Genomic DNA, 17,603 nt, shown 5'->3' with positions numbered 1-17,603 from the left:
TTGGTCGAGTAGACAAATAAAATCCTCCTCTTCACTCTCCTCGAACGGTTTTATTTAAGTTTCGCGCTCATTGTTTTTATTTGCTTTTAATAGGCGGACGAGGAGTTGTGGCCGGAATCCAGCCTTCGGTGGCAACTTTAGTGGCTGGCTGTGTTTGCTTAAGCATTGAAAAAGTTTTTTCCGCCGCTTTCCTCGCATGCAGCGGCACACAAAGCAAACTGTAGACCCACTTACCTTTCACTTCAGCTGGGCTTTCCATTTCTAGGTGCGAATGATAAAGACGGGTCGGGAAAACCCGCAAACTTTTCCCAACAACAGGTCACTAAACAATTGACAAAGGCGACGTAATTCTGTCCAGGGTTTGCCAATCGCGATTTAAAAAGTTGTATATAATAGTTGGCCAAGGCTCTTGGAAAGGCATGGGTATCTCCAATGCCAGAAGTATAAAGCCATTAAAATAATAACCAAATACGAGAGAACGCTATAGTCGAGTTTATCGACTATCAAATACAGGACGAGTGCTAGGGAGAAATTTAAACATATTGTCGGCAATAAATAGAAATTGAAGTGAAATTAAAAAGTAACATTTCAAAATGTGGGCGTGGACACAAGCTTGTACAGCATATGCGTAATTAGAATCTGCATGCCTACTCTAATTTCTAGCTCTTATAGTTCCGGAGATCTCGACGATCATACGGACAGACCCATGGATGGATAGATATGGCCAGATCGTCTCAGGATCTCTGATTAAGAAAATATATATTTAATAGGGACGCAAACGATTCCGTCTACCTGTTACATACTTTTTATCGGATCTAGTATGCCATTTTATTCTACGAGTAATTCTACGAGGATATAAAAACTCTTCTTCAGCGCTTCGTATGTTCTTTATATTTGTTTTACATTCGACAGCAATCTTTCCAATTCTTAGTTGTTAGAAAAAGTATTCATCACTACATGAACTGGCGGACAGACAGAGTGATATTGGGCACTCTTCCAGTTTTAACATTCGCCATATTTTGTATACTTTAGAATTTCTCAGACCAGAATTTAACATGCTTCCCCATCCATCTCTTGCTGGGTAGGCATTTAATTTTAGCAGAAGCAAGGAAGATTTTGTTCCTAATAGTCTACGAAATGAGTGTTTTGCTATTCGAAAGGTACAAATACGTTACAAGCTGAGTGACCAGAGCGCGCATTCCCTTCGCGGTATATTTTATTGCGTGTCCCAGCTCTTGAGTCCGCTACGGCCACACTGCTTTCTCAGTTTCGTGCAACTTTTTGTACGCAAATAAGAAAAACACTGATTTTGCTCGCAGGCAAATCGATAATTGCAAACGCAGTGCCGTTTCAATTGCAGCAGAAACCGCAACGAAAATGTTGGCGACCGAGGCGAGACAGATCCTGAGCCGCGTGGGATCCCTGGTAGCCAGGAACCAGGTGAGGAGTACGCGGTGGCCCAGTGCTGTTCTGGCCAAGATTTCAGGGGTGTGGCGGGGGCGCAGGCGGCTTTTGGGCCGCGCTGTTATATAAGGTGGATATAGGTGGTCCGGGATACAAACATCACAGATAAACACGCAAACTGCACTCCGTAATTGGCGGAACTGCCAACTGGCATTAGCTGTTATGTAAACCTTTTTTCAGCAGCACCTAAATTGGATAAAATTGGTAATAGCGTAATTATCCGAACTTCCAGCTGCGTGCCATTAGTAATGGCACCGCCCAACTGGAGCAGCAGGCGCAGCCCAAGGAGGCCCAGGAGCCGCAAATCAAGAAGTTTGAGATCTACCGCTGGAACCCAGACAACGCTGGCGAGAAGCCGTACATGCAGACCTACGAGGTGGACCTGCGCGAGTGCGGCCCCATGGTGCTGGACGCGCTCATTAAGATCAAGAACGAGATGGACCCCACGCTCACCTTTAGGCGCTCCTGCCGCGAGGGCATCTGCGGCTCATGCGCCATGAACATTGGCGGCACTAACACGCTGGCTTGCATCAGCAAGATCGACATCAATACCTCCAAGTCCCTGAAGGTGTACCCGCTGCCCCACATGTATGTGGTGCGCGACTTGGTTCCGGACATGAACAACTTCTACGAGCAGTACCGCAACATCCAGCCCTGGCTGCAGCGCAAGTGAGTGTGAGCAATCCCTCCATACTGGGACATTACTAATACCACGACCTTTGTAGGAACGAGGCGGGCGAGAAGAAGGGCAAGGCCCAGTACCTGCAGTCCGTCGAGGACCGCTCCAAGTTGGACGGCCTCTACGAGTGCATCCTGTGTGCCTGCTGCTCCACCTCGTGTCCCTCGTACTGGTGGAATGCCGAGAAGTACCTGGGTCCCGCCGTGCTGATGCAGGCCTACCGCTGGATCATCGACTCACGTGACGAGAACTCCGCCGAGCGTCTGAGCAAGTTGAAGGACCCCTTCAGCGTCTACCGGTGCCACACGATCATGAACTGCACGCGCACCTGCCCCAAGGGCCTAAATCCCGGTCGGGCCATCGCCGAGATCAAGAAGTTGCTTTCCGGCCTGGCCTCCAAGCCGGCTCCGAAGCTAGAGACGGCGGCACTGCACAAGTAGGGTCCAAGTCCTGTAAACCCAGTTTGTCCCCCACTGTCCTTAACCAGTGAGCTAAGTTTCCGAAAATATGTACTGGAGACTCCTCCAGCCAACATGCTTACTATGTTATAATTTATTTAAGCCTAAAGTATCCGACACTTGTTATTACAGTTTGTAAAGGGAACAAAACGCGAAAATAAATAATTGTGTATCTACCAGACGGGCACCATTTTAAGCGGCAATTAGGGCAGTCCCAATTCCAAAGCTGAAGGTCATTCAGGGAGCAGTGGGCGAGGTCTCGTCGTTCATCTGGATGTCGTCGGCAGAGTAAAAGTCCTGGGTGACCGGAATGACGCGGTCGTTCGTCTCGTCATCCTCCTCATCGTGACTGTCCGTGTCCTCGCTGTCGTCGTTAGCTGCAGAAGGGGAATAAAGTGGAGAAATAGTAATGATAATCCGAATGAAGTGTCCTTTCATACTCACCATCCTCGTCGTCGGTCTCAATTCCGGGTATGGTGAGCATCTTGCCAAGAGGCTGCAGATCTGTGCCGGCAGTTTTAAGGGACTCTCGCTATGTGGACAGTAATATATGTAATTATACAGAAAGCGGTGACTTGAAAACACTCACCCAGTTGCTCCTTTCATCCTCGTAACGCCGCGTCTGCGATTCTTCGTTTACGGAGGCAGGAGCCATGTCCAACCAGTACCGATTGGCCACGGAGACTTTGAGCGTGGGAAAGAATGGAATCATGGACATTTTTGACGGAAACTTGAATACGCTATTTTCAATATTTGTTGTTCTCTGGACGCCTTTGACGCGATCTGGCAACGCCGCTACAGACGGTGAAATAATACCAGTTTTTCAGGAGCGCAGTTAAAGGGGTTCATTAAACCCAAATTGCAATTTTGTAATTTTAGTTCATCAATCAACTTTTTTTTATTAATAATGGAAATAAAATAAACATGTGCTTAGGCTAGGTTAACAATAATACTTATATTTGTTGATATCCCTTTACTGTTGCAAATCGCACCTAAGTATCAGAACATAACCCATACAAATAATATACACTGAGAACACATTATTCAATTTTTTTTAATTTTTAAAGACGCTAACAAAATTGGACAAACTTGACTCAATGACGATATTCCCATGCAGTATTATTGGTAGTAAAGTTCTAGATTCATGCCATCGTGGATTTCATCTGGGAAAGTGAGCAACAAATACGGCTAAAGCAATGCGTTAAAAGAAGACTACTTAAGGGCTTACAGTCGGATAGGCGAATCGGATCCTTGTATATCGTATACCACTTCTTCAGGACAATTTTCTCGTGCTTTGTACCCGTTTGTGCCGCGATTAGTTTCTTGAGGTCCCCGATCGTGTCGTCCGGGTTGCACTTGACGCGTACCTGCGGATTAAACGTTGTTTTATGATGCTTGAAGTTTGCTATAGGTTCTGAGTTACTTACCTTCTTGCCAAGACGATCATTACACGTTATTTCAATCATATTTTATGATTCGAAAGAAAAATAACAACAAGAAAGCCTCTTGATTTGTTGTGGTATTATTGCTTAGGGTTGTCAGCTACCCTTAACCGGATATCGAGTGGCCCATCGCTTAATTGATATCGATATTTCACTGAGTCATTAATAAATTTAATTTTAAATACATTCAAAAAACATATATATGTAAAAGGAAATAATATTGGAAATCTGAAAAGTGTACTTAGAAAGCTCTCACTTTAAATCCTTAGAAACACTTTCACATCCCCGAAAAATGGTTAGAATGTTTAATAGATTTCAATTTAGGTTTTACTTTTCTTAGTTTTTTTTCTTGGTAACCAAATCAGAATTCTGCTGTATTGCTAATTAAAAATTTAATTTTTGTCTTATTATTTTATTATAACAATTTGAGGCTCCGTCGTGCAAAATCACAGAATTTTAAGCAGACAACAATGTAAACGCGAAATATTTCTCAAAAAATAAAAAATTTTAAGGTTTTCTACAAGACAACACGACAACTTAAAAGTAAATGCCGAAATATATCTGCTCTCCAACAATCTCTTGAATTTGAAAATTTTCGTTACTCTTCCTAAATGATTAATTCACGATGCCAATAATCGATAGGTGGCGAATCATCGATGTCTGTTAAGAATAATCGATGTGTCTTCTCCGTCGACAATCCATTCGAATTTTTTCGCCGCTCGGAAAAGACGTGATTTTCGCGTTGTGACAGTTGAGACTATTTTTAAAGCGGTCGCGGGGCTTGCAAAAAAACCTCATATTCATATATTAAATCGGAGAAATTCATTAGTGCGGCAGTACCAGATATATTACTAAGTATGTGCCATATTTGCGGGCGAACTACCTCAAGCGCGCTGCCCAGTTTTTGTTTGTGTGCCTTATGTGTACACATATGTACGTTATGACGCAGCTGTGGAAAACTTGTTTGGGTTTCCATTTCACCGAATCAACGAATATTTGCGCTAGTACTACGAACTCATTTTGGGCAGTAAACCCATTGTATTGATTATCGCGTGTTGTCCGGCGTGGTCCGCCGGAGCACCCTGTAGCGTGTTCCCCGACCCTGGAGTCGACATCTGTGCTCGAAAGGTCGGGCGTCGTTTTTTGGCTGTGTGGCCCACCACCAATTGATCCACGGTCACTGGCAAGCAATTCGCGATCCGAAATGCTCCGGCCTATTTTTAGACGCGGTTTTTGCGGCCTGCCTACTTACCTCCCCAATGCATTCTAATTAAAAACTGGCCACTGCGCTCATTTCCACACGCATTGCATTGCATAATACGGCATAAATGTGGCGGGGAAAGCTCGCTTCCAAACGCACTCGAGCGTTGAAGTAAAGAGCACATAGAGCAAATGTTTTCCAGCTGCCCAATTGTAAACAACCCACGCCTAGCACGCATACACACGCACTCATACGGGTTTTAATGTTTACTCCAAATAAATCATTGCCCATGTTAATTATTTTTGTCTTCGCAGGGTCCGAGCACTGAAGGGAATCTGATCATGAGCGAAGATACATATCAGATAGAAACACGTCGGCGGTCGCGTTCCAAGACCCCCTTCCTGAGGTCGAGCTGCGACCATGAGAACTGTGAGCACGCCGGTGAGGAGGGGCATGTGCACCACCTCAAGAAGAAATCGGCGGCCCCCAATGTGCAGTAAGTGCCTGGGATACTCCCGAAATAGTACTCGAGATGAAGCCCTTTATCTCGAACCCTTAACTCTATATTTAGCCGTTACTAATTGTAAAATTGTGAGCATTCAATATGTTTACGAATATGGGTAGTTAGTCCTATGGTAGTTTGACTGCAGGCTGTGAGGAAATCCATTTTCATTTTGGGCAGGCAGGCCAGGAGAACTCAGAATAAACAATATACGTAACTACCGTCAAGCAGATCATTCATCAGAATCTCCTTTATGATAATTCCTATATAGTTCTGAATATTTCTATACAGACTATTGGATCCAGTTAACCAAGTTGGACTGTAGTAATACACATCCACAGCGACTGTTTGTATGCCGTGTGCCGCCTCTATGACGTCACCTTCTTGTTATTCCGCTCTACGTGAATTTGAATTTCGAAGCGGGTATGAAACGAAGGCAAAGCCTCATACAGGGTGCGGCATCTGGTCGAGCTTCTTTAGTTTTTGGCGCGTATTTCGAGAGCGCCTGGCCCGTTCAGTCTTCAAGACCCGATGACGACACTTGGAGTCCAACGGCGGCCGTCAGAAATCGTTTTCACGTATTAGACACTAAATCGAGCACGTTGGGGTGGGCTAACAGTCGTTCGCGCTGAAGGCCAGCGGCGATTATAAGCATATTTTCGTGTTTTTGTTTTGATACGCTGTACTCGTCGTTTGAAACGATTCCGAGCACGTTATCACAGACCTACTGAAATATTTCCCCCAAATCTTACGAACTATTATCTAAACCTCTTTTTTGCAGAACCATAGTGGAGGAACATATAGTGGTGTCGAACAGCAGCAAGAAAACCCGGGGAAATACGTTTGCCCAGCTGACCTCAGACTACTCGAGCGACGATATGACTCCGGAGGCCAAACGCAAGCAGAGCTCTATCACGACCACAGTCACGTCAATTCTAACCAAGCGATCCGGCGGAGCCACATCGACGCCGCGAAACAGAAGCCAGCTGGAGACCACACAAAACACGCTGAACTCCGCCCAGGAAAAGCTTAACCAATCGAACGGAAACCTTAGCTCGGGAAATGTCAGCGACTATCTAGCCTACATTGAGTACAGGGATGCTGGCGAGTACTGGAAGTGAGTAAACAAATCCTGCACTTTCTAAACTAATACTAATGATTTTATTTTGCAGCAAAACTCCTAAGACGGACTATACCTACTCAGAACTGTCCCCCCACCGGCGCCAGTTGGCGCCTGGAATTGTGGCTATGCCCAATATGTCCAGAAGAAGCCTAGAAAACCATAACGATCGAGTAAACTACATGGTCCAGCAAAACCCTGCACAGGAGGAATTTATCCGTCGCCGCTACCAGTCCAGGTATACCCAGCAGGTCAACTATGACTCCGCAGACGAACTGGATGCCACCTTTGGGCAGCAAAAGCAAAGTTGGTGGCTTATCCGCCTCGTCCAGCTGGTTGTTAGCAGCGTTACCACTGTGTGGAATCGGGTGACCAATCTCTCGGCCTCGGAGACGACTGCATATCAAAACTACTACGCTAAGCGCCAGCAGAGTCAACATGTTGGACTTTGGGGGAAAATGGTACAGACCATCGGAGGAGGATTTGCGAGTTTACTGCGCTACCTGTATGTCTTCATTGGATCGGTTCTGAGTTTGGACACGTGGTTGCTGCGATCCTCGGAAAAGAAGTCGAAAAAGCGCTTCCTCATATTTTTGCTGATATTGTTGCCCTTGCTGCTGCTGTCGGGTGAGTACGCCTCTAAGCACCGTCCAATTTACGATGTAAAGTATAATATGTTAGAGCGTGTGCCCTGACCTTGGATTGGTTTGAGAATTTATCCTATATACATATAGATCACCTCCGGTGGTTTTATTTATAAACTCGTCTAGCCGTTGGCAGTCGCGTGACGCCATCGATAATTTGTTAGTAAAATCCCGCGTATCAGATTTTAGTGGCCATGTGATGACATATTTTATTTTCCATTCGACGTCAGCCAAGGTTAAACGCCTAATTTGCTTTGCCTTTGCAGGTCTGTTCTATTACATACACCCCAATGAAACTTTCCCACCCAAATCCCTGTCCGAATACACATTCACCCTACCTGAGTTGCCCAAAATCGACGTGAGAGATTACCTGAACCAGGCGCAGTTTGAATCGGTGCGCTCTCAAGCCGCCGAGCATGTGGTCCGCGTTCGGGATTGGGCCGACGACTACATCTTGTACTTAAGAACCATCGGTCAGAACGTGGTCAACAAGGGGCGTCAGATCTTTCAGGACGACGATAAAGTCTATTATGAGCGTGTGTAGGGAACATCTGCAATGGGCAGGCTACCGCTTGGTGGTCGAACTGGTGCAGCAGTTGATTATTTAGTACGATCTGGTTGGATGCAACGCCCCTTGCACCTAAACAAATATAAGATTCTTTCTTTATGAACAATATTAGTACAAAGTAAAGCATTTGATCTGTTTTTGTCCGTCTGCTTGGCCCGCAATTTTGCGTACTTATTTAATAGTCTTTCGTCCTGTCATTTACCCATTTTCATAGGCATACCCCATATATCCCACCTTACTAACCTACACAATTCCCAACAAAATGCAACATCACAGGCTGATGGGAGAAGGATAGAGCTCGCCGCAGTTTAAATTACAGAATTCTCGTAATCACTTACGTAAATTTCATTCTTGTCTACCAATTAGGGCCTTTATCCGTCTGGGTCAAGGCCCTAACTAAATCTTAATTGTTGTCAAACAACGTTTAATTGTAATTTGTTTACTGTTTGCATTGTAATAGTCTATACAAATAAATCGCAAACAATTTCATACAAAACATCATGTATAAAGAAGAGTAGTTTGTTTTATTTGCCATTTGTTGGAAGTTTGCTAAATGGTAAGTAAAATGTAAACAAAGCAATATTAGTTGGCCAGAATCGAACTCTATCCTTCTGCGTTTATGTTGGAATTACCCCAAAAGCGAGTTCCCTGTTACCTCAGTCCGATTGAAAATTGAATTTGGTGGGAACTGGAAATGTAGAAGGATTGCCAACTAATAATGCTATGTTTAATCCTTTCCCAGGATGGTTGCTGTTGCAGGAGGATCAGCGTATTGCGTACGTTCAGCGTGCGGAAGATCTGTTACCACTGCCTTTAGCGTTTTTCTGCTCTGTATACAGTCGTTTGTCAAATGCTGGAGCCACCTTGAAAAGTTGGATGGAAGGGCCCACCGTCATAAGTCCCCAGCAGGAAGACGAGGCCATAAAGGTAAACATGGCCAGCATTGAAAGGAACATCCAGAAAGCCTTGACTGCGGAGGAATACGAAAACATCTTAGACCATGTGAACAGCTACGTGCAGCAGTTGGTCGACCTGAAAATGAAGCAGCATTCCAAGGAGCTCCCACCGCAACAGATTCAACTGATTGCTCAAATGATAAAGAAAAACCTCGAACAGATTGCCTACAAAACTGAGCTAAGCGAAAAGGATAAGGCTGATCTGGCCATAAAACTGAAACTGGAACTGCAAAGCTCAGGCGGTTGGCAAGATGGTGCTAAAATATCACAAGCTAACTTAGAGGAAATAACCAAGCTAGTTAAATCAGAGGTTCAGCTCCACCAATCGTACACCACACATAAACTGGACAGGATTGACTATCCGGCCCTGCTGAAGCAAATTCTATCTGTGCCAGCATTGGCAGATTTCGTAGATGCTCGAATTAGTCTTCAGGTGCGAGAGCTCGAGAAAAAGGAAAGTTCTCGTTCCACAGATGCAGAAGTCCAAATAGAGCGCCTGAACAGGGAGATCGCCTTCATTAAGTTGGCTCTCTCTGACAAGCAAGCGGAGAACGCCGATCTGCACCAATCGATCAGCAATCTAAGGCTCGGGCACGAGGATTTGCTGGAACGCATACAGCAGCACGAACTTGCCCAGGATAGGCGTTTCCATGGGCTGCTGGCTGAAATAGAAAGCAAACTGTCTGCGCTTAACGACTCGCAGTTCGCTCTTCTCAACAAGCAGATCAAACTATCCCTGGTGGAAATTCTGGGCTTTAAGCAATCCACCGCTGGCGGTGCTGCTGGCCAATTGGATGACTTCGATCTGCAGACCTGGGTGCGCAGCATGTTTGTGGCCAAGGACTACCTGGAGCAGCAGCTGCTAGAGCTGAACAAGCGCACCAATAACAACATTCGCGACGAGATCGAGCGCTCCAGCATCCTGCTGATGAGCGACATTAGCGAACGGCTCAAACGGGAGATTCTTCTGGTTGTGGAGGCTAAGCACAACGAGAGCACCAAAGCGCTGAAGGGCCATATCCGCGAGGAGGAGGTGCGCCAGATTGTTAAAACTGTGCTAGCTATTTACGATGCCGATAAGACGGGTCTGGTGGACTTCGCCCTGGAGTCGGCGGGAGGCCAAATCCTTTCCACGCGTTGCACTGAGAGCTACCAGACAAAGTCAGCCCAGATATCGGTGTTTGGAATTCCACTCTGGTATCCCACTAACACGCCGCGGGTCGCCATCTCACCCAATGTACAGCCAGGGGAGTGCTGGGCATTCCAGGGTTTTCCCGGATTTCTAGGTATGTCGCGGGTGAATAGTAAATGCTAAGAAAGTCGTTATAGTTTCCTTCCCACAGTGCTGAAGCTTAACTCGTTGGTGTACGTCACAGGATTCACCTTAGAACACATACCGAAGAGTCTATCTCCCACAGGACGAATAGACTCGGCTCCTCGCAACTTCACTGTTTGGGTAAGTTTGACTAAATGGCAAAGAAAGTGGTCCATATTTAATACGACTTATACATTAACTCAGGGGTTGGAGCAGGAGAAGGACCCGGAACCCGTATTGTTCGGCGAGTACCACTTCGAAGACAATGGTGGTTCCCTCCAGTACTTTGCCGTTCAAAACCTGGACATCAAGCGACAGTACCAGATCGTCGAGCTGCGGATCGAGACGAATCACGGCCAGCCCACCTATACATGCCTCTACCGGTTTCGCGTACACGGCAAGCCACCGGCCACATAGATCTGTTTTAATCTTTCTCAAGTGATTTAAATACTGCCAGGTGTACATAATGTCCGTGCCTTAAAAAGGAAACTCAACAATATATCACGGCGAGATGTGGATCGAAGTGGCTCATTCGATCCACATCTCGCGCTTTTAACAATGCGAACTATGTAAAAAGTAAGGCTATAGATTTTAAGTGTTTTGTATTATATCGTAGATTTAAAGTGTTTAAATCCCAATAAGGTTAACATGTACATAGCTTATTGTTTAAGTCGGGGCTCGAGTCCTGTATACAAATAAGTCCTATAATAATTATTAGTACTTAGTTATTTCCCTGAAATCAATCATCGCTCCTTTAAATCTACTCTACTTTCGTATCCATATTTTTTACCATGTTTGCCATTGAAATGCGTTTTGAAGTTAATAGTCATAGTTTGTCTAAGCCACACACTTGCTTGAAATGTATAGTTTAAGCTATATCTAAGCAAAAATGTTTTACAATGAAAACTTGGAAAATTCTTTTAAATGCCATAGCTATCTGAACTTACACCTGGACCCCTTTAAAATAGTGTCAAATAAAATTGAAACTCACCGAATAACTCTATTCAACCTATCGAATAAAACCTGCATCCATCCCTCCCAATAAAACCATCCAATTCAAGTTTTCCGTTCTCGTCGTATACGTTATATGTCTAAGGAGTGAGCCCAAAAATAGTTTATAATTAAATATATAAGTTTGTATTGTTTCTATAAGTTTACTTATTTGGCTTAGTAATTTCTACTTACTTCGTTCATTAAGGCTTTTTCAACAATAAACACATTGCTGTGAAAAAAAACGTTTTCTTATTCAAAATGCATGCAAAAAAATGGCTGTCAAAGCCATGGGAAGTAATTAACCCTTGCTATCCGGTTTCTGTAATTAGTTTCATATATTTGGACGGAAGTGAACGATTTAAAGAAAATAGTGCAAAGAAATGATTTTAAATCTACAGCCGCTTGTATCCTTTGCTATCTACATCTAGATAGTGTGTGTAAATTGTCCATTTAAATCGGATTTAAATGCATAATGACACATATTACTTTACTTCTGACTGCAGCTGCTTATAATTTGCTAACAGTTTCCATGTTATTGTTAATCCGATTTGGCATAAATGATGTTGAAGGACTTGTGCTTCAACTTGATGAATTCATTTAGTACATTTTTGTTGCAGACTCGTCTTTGGTAATTTAATATGAAAATACCTTTGGAACTGTTGACTCCGAACGGATGTGTCGTTTCGTCTGGGGTTAATGTAAATTGTCTTTTAATTTGTTGTGCCAGGTAGTTCCTGGCGCTGGCAAGTCAAAGGATTTAATCTTTAAGTGCCAGCGAAGGCATGCACTTAATTAAAGCCAGCTAGCTTTCTCAAACATGTGATGTGATTGAGCATCCTGGATGGCAGAACCCCGTCAAAGGGACCACCTGCGGATGAATGAAATTTTACCGAATTGAACGACCAGGCCACTGGGTCGCCATTAGGCAGATTCCGGCCTCGCAAGGATCTGCGTCGCATAGACTGCGGCATTTCCTCGTTTGAGCCTGAATTACAGGCATTGCTCAGGCGTTTGTGTAAATGCGGAAATGTCCTGTCTACCCATACGCATAAACTTTAATTGCCACAGGGGCCCAAAAACTTTTAATTTCGTGAGGCGTAAGTTCAGCATATTCATTTCGCACCTGCCCCATGACTGGCAAAGAAGGAGCCCGACATGCAGCACGCTTAATTTGTTTACACAAATCTTTCTCAAATGCCAACCACCTACGCCGGCGAATTCCCATCGGGGAAATAAAAAATGAAACGACGCTTGGATCTGGCACTCTGGCACAAAACTTTCGTCCTGGAAGTGTGTAACAATTAAACTGCAGCTAAAAATAGTGACTAATGAGAAAAGTTTGCAGCAGCGGCTGTAAAAAATGAAGGCAAAGCAAGCCAAGCCCGCCGACTTTCGTCCACTGAATCGAGAGTCGAGTCGAGTCGAGCAGAGTGTTTAAGTTGGCGGTAACTTTCTCTATTTTGTATTGAATTTGTGGCGTGTCGGGCCGCAATTTACTGACGTTAATGGATCAGCCAGCTGAAGTGTGCTAGCCATAAAGGGAGTTGCAATCCTGCCGGGACAATAAAACTGAAGCTTTCATATCACACTCTTATTCTCCAGCCGCAGGAAAACTTTGCGAAAGTTTTCGGTCTGGTTTGATAAGGAAATTTATCAAGTTTCCGCAAAATCGTGCAAAAAGACGCTTTGTATAGGAGTGGGGTCCTCTTGTATAGCTAATGTATTGTAGAAGCCAAGGATTGGTTCTGATCTGCGGATCCATGCGATCCAAATCAACCTGGAAAGCAACGTTCATGGCCCCTCGCAAACTGCTTGCGCTTCGGGTGGCCAAAGTAGTGGCCAAGTTCACTCAAACACGATGTCATGTGGACTTGCATGCGGAAACCGTTTGCCCGTACAGTGAAGCCCGGACCACAGAAGCGCCCGCAGTCGGGGACGCATTACATATGCGCATACATTGGTCGGCCGGGAAAGTTTTGTTTGCCATGCAAATCTGTTAGCAGTGCGGCATTTGGGAGTACGGCATTGCTTAGTTAGAGACACTTGTGTGACTTGTTGGCGTAATTAAATTTATTCAGGGATTGGGCGACAGTCGGAAGAGCAAGTGCCAGCACAATAACTATTTAACAAACCGTTATGCACACATTTTGATAACTTTCAATTTGATTCCACTCTGCGGCGGTAGCTCAGCTCAGCTCAGCAGGAGCAGGAGGAAGTGAGTGGAACCGGAGGAAGTGTTGTGCTCTGCGGCCATAATGAAATAAACTTGTCACACAGTCGGCAGAAGCCATTTGCCCCATGTCCTGTTTCCCGAAACTACGTCCGCCGGATGAACTACGGGCCGGGGGTCAAAGCTCGGCAGGCAGCAGCTGCTGTGCCGCTCTCATTGCAAATTTAATTACGCATGGCACTTGCTTACCGATCCAAAGTTAAGCCTTCCTCCCGAGCGGACGTGCGCATTAACCTTAATTAAGTGACAAACAATCCAAGTTCGTCACGGCATCATTTTATTTACAGACAATTGAATTTTAATAGGATTTCGCCTTTGCGAATATCTCACTGCCTTAGCACCCACCTCCTCTTTTAGCTGGAGTCCCGGAATACTTGCCCCACGGGCAGACTGTCCATTTGCATAGCTCTTGACAACGCAACTCTTTTGGCTGCCGGCCATTATTTCGCACTTCTGTGTAATTTAATTCATTTGCAATGCCTTTGCGAATTATGTGGATGGGAGGTTAACTCTGCCATTTGCCGTTTGCCATTTGCCTTTGGAGTGTCATGGCCTGCCATGTCCTGGTCGCCCTGCCTTGGGATTTTTGTCCTTTCGGCGGCCCAGTGTTTGGCCCTAAAGTCCTTTTGCGGCCACGGGGCCACAGAAACCCCGAAAGCCGCAAGCCACTTTCGTGATCCTTCATCGGAGTCATCTTAACGCATCATTTAAGCCGGCAGGGCGGGCGGTTGACTCTCCCAAACAGGGTCAGATAACGTTTGTTCTTGCTGCTCTTAATTAAAGATTAAATGTGCTAAGTTACAGGGACTTTTGGAAGAAGGACGTTGATTTAATATCGACCATTGGCTCGATGTCGTGTTGGATGTGTTTGGTGTAAGGCGATGTGTGATTGTTCTTGGTCCATCCATGCATCCATCCATCAATCAATCAATTACGTTTGGAAGTGCGCCAGGATAATAAAACGTGCCTGAAACGGACTTTTGTCAGCAAAATACACTATAGACGATACACTTGGCAGAACGTTGTATTACGCGTTTATGTATTGAAGGAAGGCCTTTTAAAACCGTTAGTACCAAGAACGAAGGTATTGCATTTCGGCTTAGAAATCTCATGGCTAGCAATTTATGCCGCTGCTACATGTGCTGCCACTTTTATCAATAAAAGCACAACACAAAACCAAATATATAGAAAATTCAAAGAACACAACACAACTGCCAACTTAGGGAACTGAATAGTCCATTGCCTCGAAGGTCACTTACCCGTTAATCTTAAAGCTTCATTTTTTTGTATTATTTTTTAGTATTCAAAAAATTTTCTGTTTTGGCAAATAAATAAGTAAATAAAGTCGTTCGGTTAATATCATTTAAAATTTCGTTGTGTATGTCGTTACGAAAGTTGCACGACTCATAAAAAAGACGTGGATTTCACTGCAAGTTTGCATATTTTAATAGAGACTTTTGCCTCCCTAGAGTAAAAAGCAACGCAACATATTGTTGTTGAAAAGTAAGTTGCGAAAACTGTTTGTAAGCCCTTTCCACAAATAATGAATGTGCCATTGAAGTAAACATTTTAGTTTGCCGAAGAGAATATGCCTTCTTTCTTGAAAAATGTCGGAAACTTTAAACGATTTTATTTCCGACCGACTTTATGTTTTTCTTTACCTCTAGTTTGATTTTGAACATTTATTTTTAAGCACAGCTGTCATGTGATTTTCATGCAACCTACATACATACGAGTATTAATTCAGTTCGGAAGCTGCGAAATTGCTGGCCATTGTTTGATTGCTGTAAATGCCGGACTAAGCTGGCAAAGCAATTATTTACCTAAATGGTTTGCCCACGTCAATGGCAATTGTCTGCGATTTCCATTTGGCTGAAATGTGTTGCATACAGGCTGTCAGAAGGCTGTCAGGAGCATCCGAACAATGAAAGCCGGCAAAAGGGACGAACTGCAGCCGAGGAGGCCAGTTGGGCGCTGCAACAAAAGCAGGATAAGGAAAACTTTTTAATTGAAAACCAACAAAAATATAACGTCAAAAGTTGCAAGTGGTTGACACTTCGCACCCCATCCACCCCTGCCACCCAGCCATCCCACCCTTCGTATGCGTAATATTGGGGCTAGCAGGCAGCAAGAGTAAACGAAACGAAATGAATCCTTTGCGACAGCCGTTGCCAGGCACCCAGTGCTTTAAGCAGAGCGTACGTCCACACACGTGTGTATGTCCAAGTCCTCTGGTCTTTAATCAGGAAGAGAGCTATTGCCGCATCGTTATGAGGGGACTCGAAGAGGCGCCACACTGCCATATATTTAAATTTAAGATTATAGCCGTAAGGGGAGTGCGCCAAGTGCACTCGTGACTGGCGGATTGGGTTGGTGATTGCTGTTGACACAGTTCCGCATCGCGATTTCTCTCGTTGCGCTTTATTTACGTCTCTGCAACTTATCGCAGTTGGCATATGATGCTCCCAGTTCGCATGTTTTTTAAGCCGCCTGCTCGAGCTGCGTCCGAGCTGCCGACTCCTCAGAGCTTAACTGCATCAGCTGCAAATGGTAAACAACCTCGTACCGACACCCACCACCCACTTCCAGCCTATGCCACCCACTTCATCCTGCACCTCGCCCCCGGCGATGTAATGTGATTATTCAGTTGTTTTGCTCGCAATTAAAACAAATTGTGTCCGCTGTGCGCAAAAGCACAGACAAAACAAACTGCTGGATGCCAGCGAATCGTATTTGTGCGAACAATGATGGTCGCAATTCGATTATTCCACCAGTTGCACGGCTTCAGCTCAAATTAATCTCTAACCCGGGCATCCTTGGGTCCGGGATTAAATCGCTCATAGGGCCAGCAACGAGCCATAAAAATCAATTGCGACTGCTGAATTGCCACAAAGATTTACGTTTCAATTTCAGATTTTGCCACAATAAAATCCAGCATCGCGAAATGCGATGGTGTATCCCTGGAACACGCACACATGTGTGAAAACTGGGATTCCTGCAGGACTCAGGCGAGTGGGTGTGTGTGTGAGCCTACGACTTTGTGTGTGACCATAAGCTGGCTTAGCAGATTTGTTGCCGAAATTAGCAGGCTGTAGGAAGCGAAAAAGGGAGCGGTCGTCGTGAAGGATATCTATTTTCGGTAAAGGAATTTGGAGTCGTTCGAACAGATTTTTGCGCTATAAAAGAACGGCTAGACATAAACAAACATGTCAGCAAGGACTCGCTTTATGGCGACCAATAAAAAAGGAACCTGACTGACAATAAAAATTGAAACGTTCGATCAGCACACACAACCCTCTGCGCACCTTTTAACACAACCAGTTACTTTTTTAACATTTAGTCCTTGGCCACAATACTCATGTTTATCCGAATGCAAATACCTTATGTTTGCACTAGGCTTTGTCCTTTGAAACTGGTTATTTCTGTTAATTCAAAGTCAACAGCCCTGAAATAAAACCCAAGCCTATTGTGTTTGCCTAAGGTAATTACAAAGGCAATGCTTACTTATGGCCCTTCATTAATATGTGAACAGGTCCCTTGCTCTTTCCCCGCCATTCACATACATGTTTTATTGCGTGAAACTTGTTGGGGTCTACCCTGTGGCCAACTTCAGCTTAAGCCAGTTCAAATACCTAAAAGGATCAGGTTACAGCCGCGTAGCTGGCTGCCAAGTTGTCGCAGCCGCAGGTGCGGAGGAGCTCTCACCGTGCACTTTGAAGTCCCAAGATAATGCAGAGTCCTCTAAGTATGCCACTGAGATACAAGCCCCATCGCCACAGTTCTTGTCTCACCGAACGCTACACACTTCAGTCCACACTCGCAAAAAGTCATTTTTTGTTTCCTAAATGTCGAGTGATAATTATCGCTTCTTATGGACGAAAGCTACAGATACCTGTGCAGTGCCACAATACCTACCTGTAAATACCTTTTGCTATAAAACCTATTTTGAATCATTGCTCTCAATGCAAAACTCGGTTTTATTTAGATCACAGCTCTTTAAGCACACATAATCTATATACGCATACAAATAC

General features: G+C 44.6%; 4 protein-coding genes across 5 annotated transcripts; 2 read left to right on the top strand and 2 right to left on the bottom strand.

Moving 5' to 3' along the window:
• Positions 1-1,249: 1,249 nt before the first annotated feature.
• On the top strand, positions 1,250-2,780 carry LOC122616303 (succinate dehydrogenase [ubiquinone] iron-sulfur subunit, mitochondrial). The gene is made up of 3 exons (XM_043791715.1): positions 1,250-1,440; positions 1,697-2,133; positions 2,190-2,780. Exons 1-3 carry the CDS (start codon positions 1,378-1,380, stop codon positions 2,581-2,583), a joined length of 894 nt encoding a protein of 297 aa, XP_043647650.1. The 5' UTR covers positions 1,250-1,377; the 3' UTR covers positions 2,584-2,780.
• On the bottom strand, positions 2,678-3,387 carry LOC122616314 (anaphase-promoting complex subunit 15A). The gene is made up of 3 exons (XM_043791727.1): positions 3,191-3,387; positions 3,046-3,133; positions 2,678-2,978 (listed from the first exon to the last, which is right to left on the bottom strand). The coding sequence occupies exons 1-3, from the start codon at positions 3,317-3,319 to the stop codon at positions 2,839-2,841; spliced, it is 357 nt and encodes a 118-aa protein (XP_043647662.1). The 5' UTR covers positions 3,320-3,387; the 3' UTR covers positions 2,678-2,838.
• A 250-nt stretch (positions 3,388-3,637) lies between these two features.
• Positions 3,638-4,275, bottom strand: LOC122626470 (ubiquitin-like protein 5). The gene is made up of 3 exons (XM_043806744.1): positions 4,029-4,275; positions 3,830-3,968; positions 3,638-3,764 (listed from the first exon to the last, which is right to left on the bottom strand). Exons 1-3 carry the CDS (start codon positions 4,065-4,067, stop codon positions 3,721-3,723), a joined length of 222 nt encoding a protein of 73 aa, XP_043662679.1. The 5' UTR covers positions 4,068-4,275; the 3' UTR covers positions 3,638-3,720.
• A 455-nt stretch (positions 4,276-4,730) lies between these two features.
• Positions 4,731-11,446, top strand: LOC122625860. Of its 2 annotated transcripts, XM_043805894.1 has the most exons (7): positions 4,731-4,898; positions 5,559-5,740; positions 6,528-6,863; positions 6,919-7,493; positions 8,821-10,320; positions 10,378-10,490; positions 10,554-11,446. In XM_043805894.1, the coding sequence occupies exons 2-7, from the start codon at positions 5,586-5,588 to the stop codon at positions 10,764-10,766; spliced, it is 2,892 nt and encodes a 963-aa protein (XP_043661829.1). In that variant the 5' UTR covers positions 4,731-4,898; positions 5,559-5,585; the 3' UTR covers positions 10,767-11,446. The 2 variants fall into 2 exon arrangements, with proteins under 2 accessions (XP_043661829.1, XP_043661830.1); XM_043805895.1 differs by lacking the exons at positions 8,821-10,320; positions 10,378-10,490; positions 10,554-11,446 and adding an exon at positions 7,777-8,590 and having other exon boundaries at positions 4,742-4,898.
• The last annotated feature ends 6,157 nt before the right edge of the window (positions 11,447-17,603 follow it).

The sequence above is a fragment of the Drosophila teissieri genome, chromosome 2L (genome assembly GCF_016746235.2).
Source record: "Drosophila teissieri strain GT53w chromosome 2L, Prin_Dtei_1.1, whole genome shotgun sequence".
Classification (NCBI taxonomy): domain Eukaryota; kingdom Metazoa; phylum Arthropoda; class Insecta; order Diptera; family Drosophilidae; genus Drosophila; species Drosophila teissieri.
Note: the sequence above shows the minus strand (reverse complement) of the source record. Positions and strands in the feature narration are given on the sequence as shown.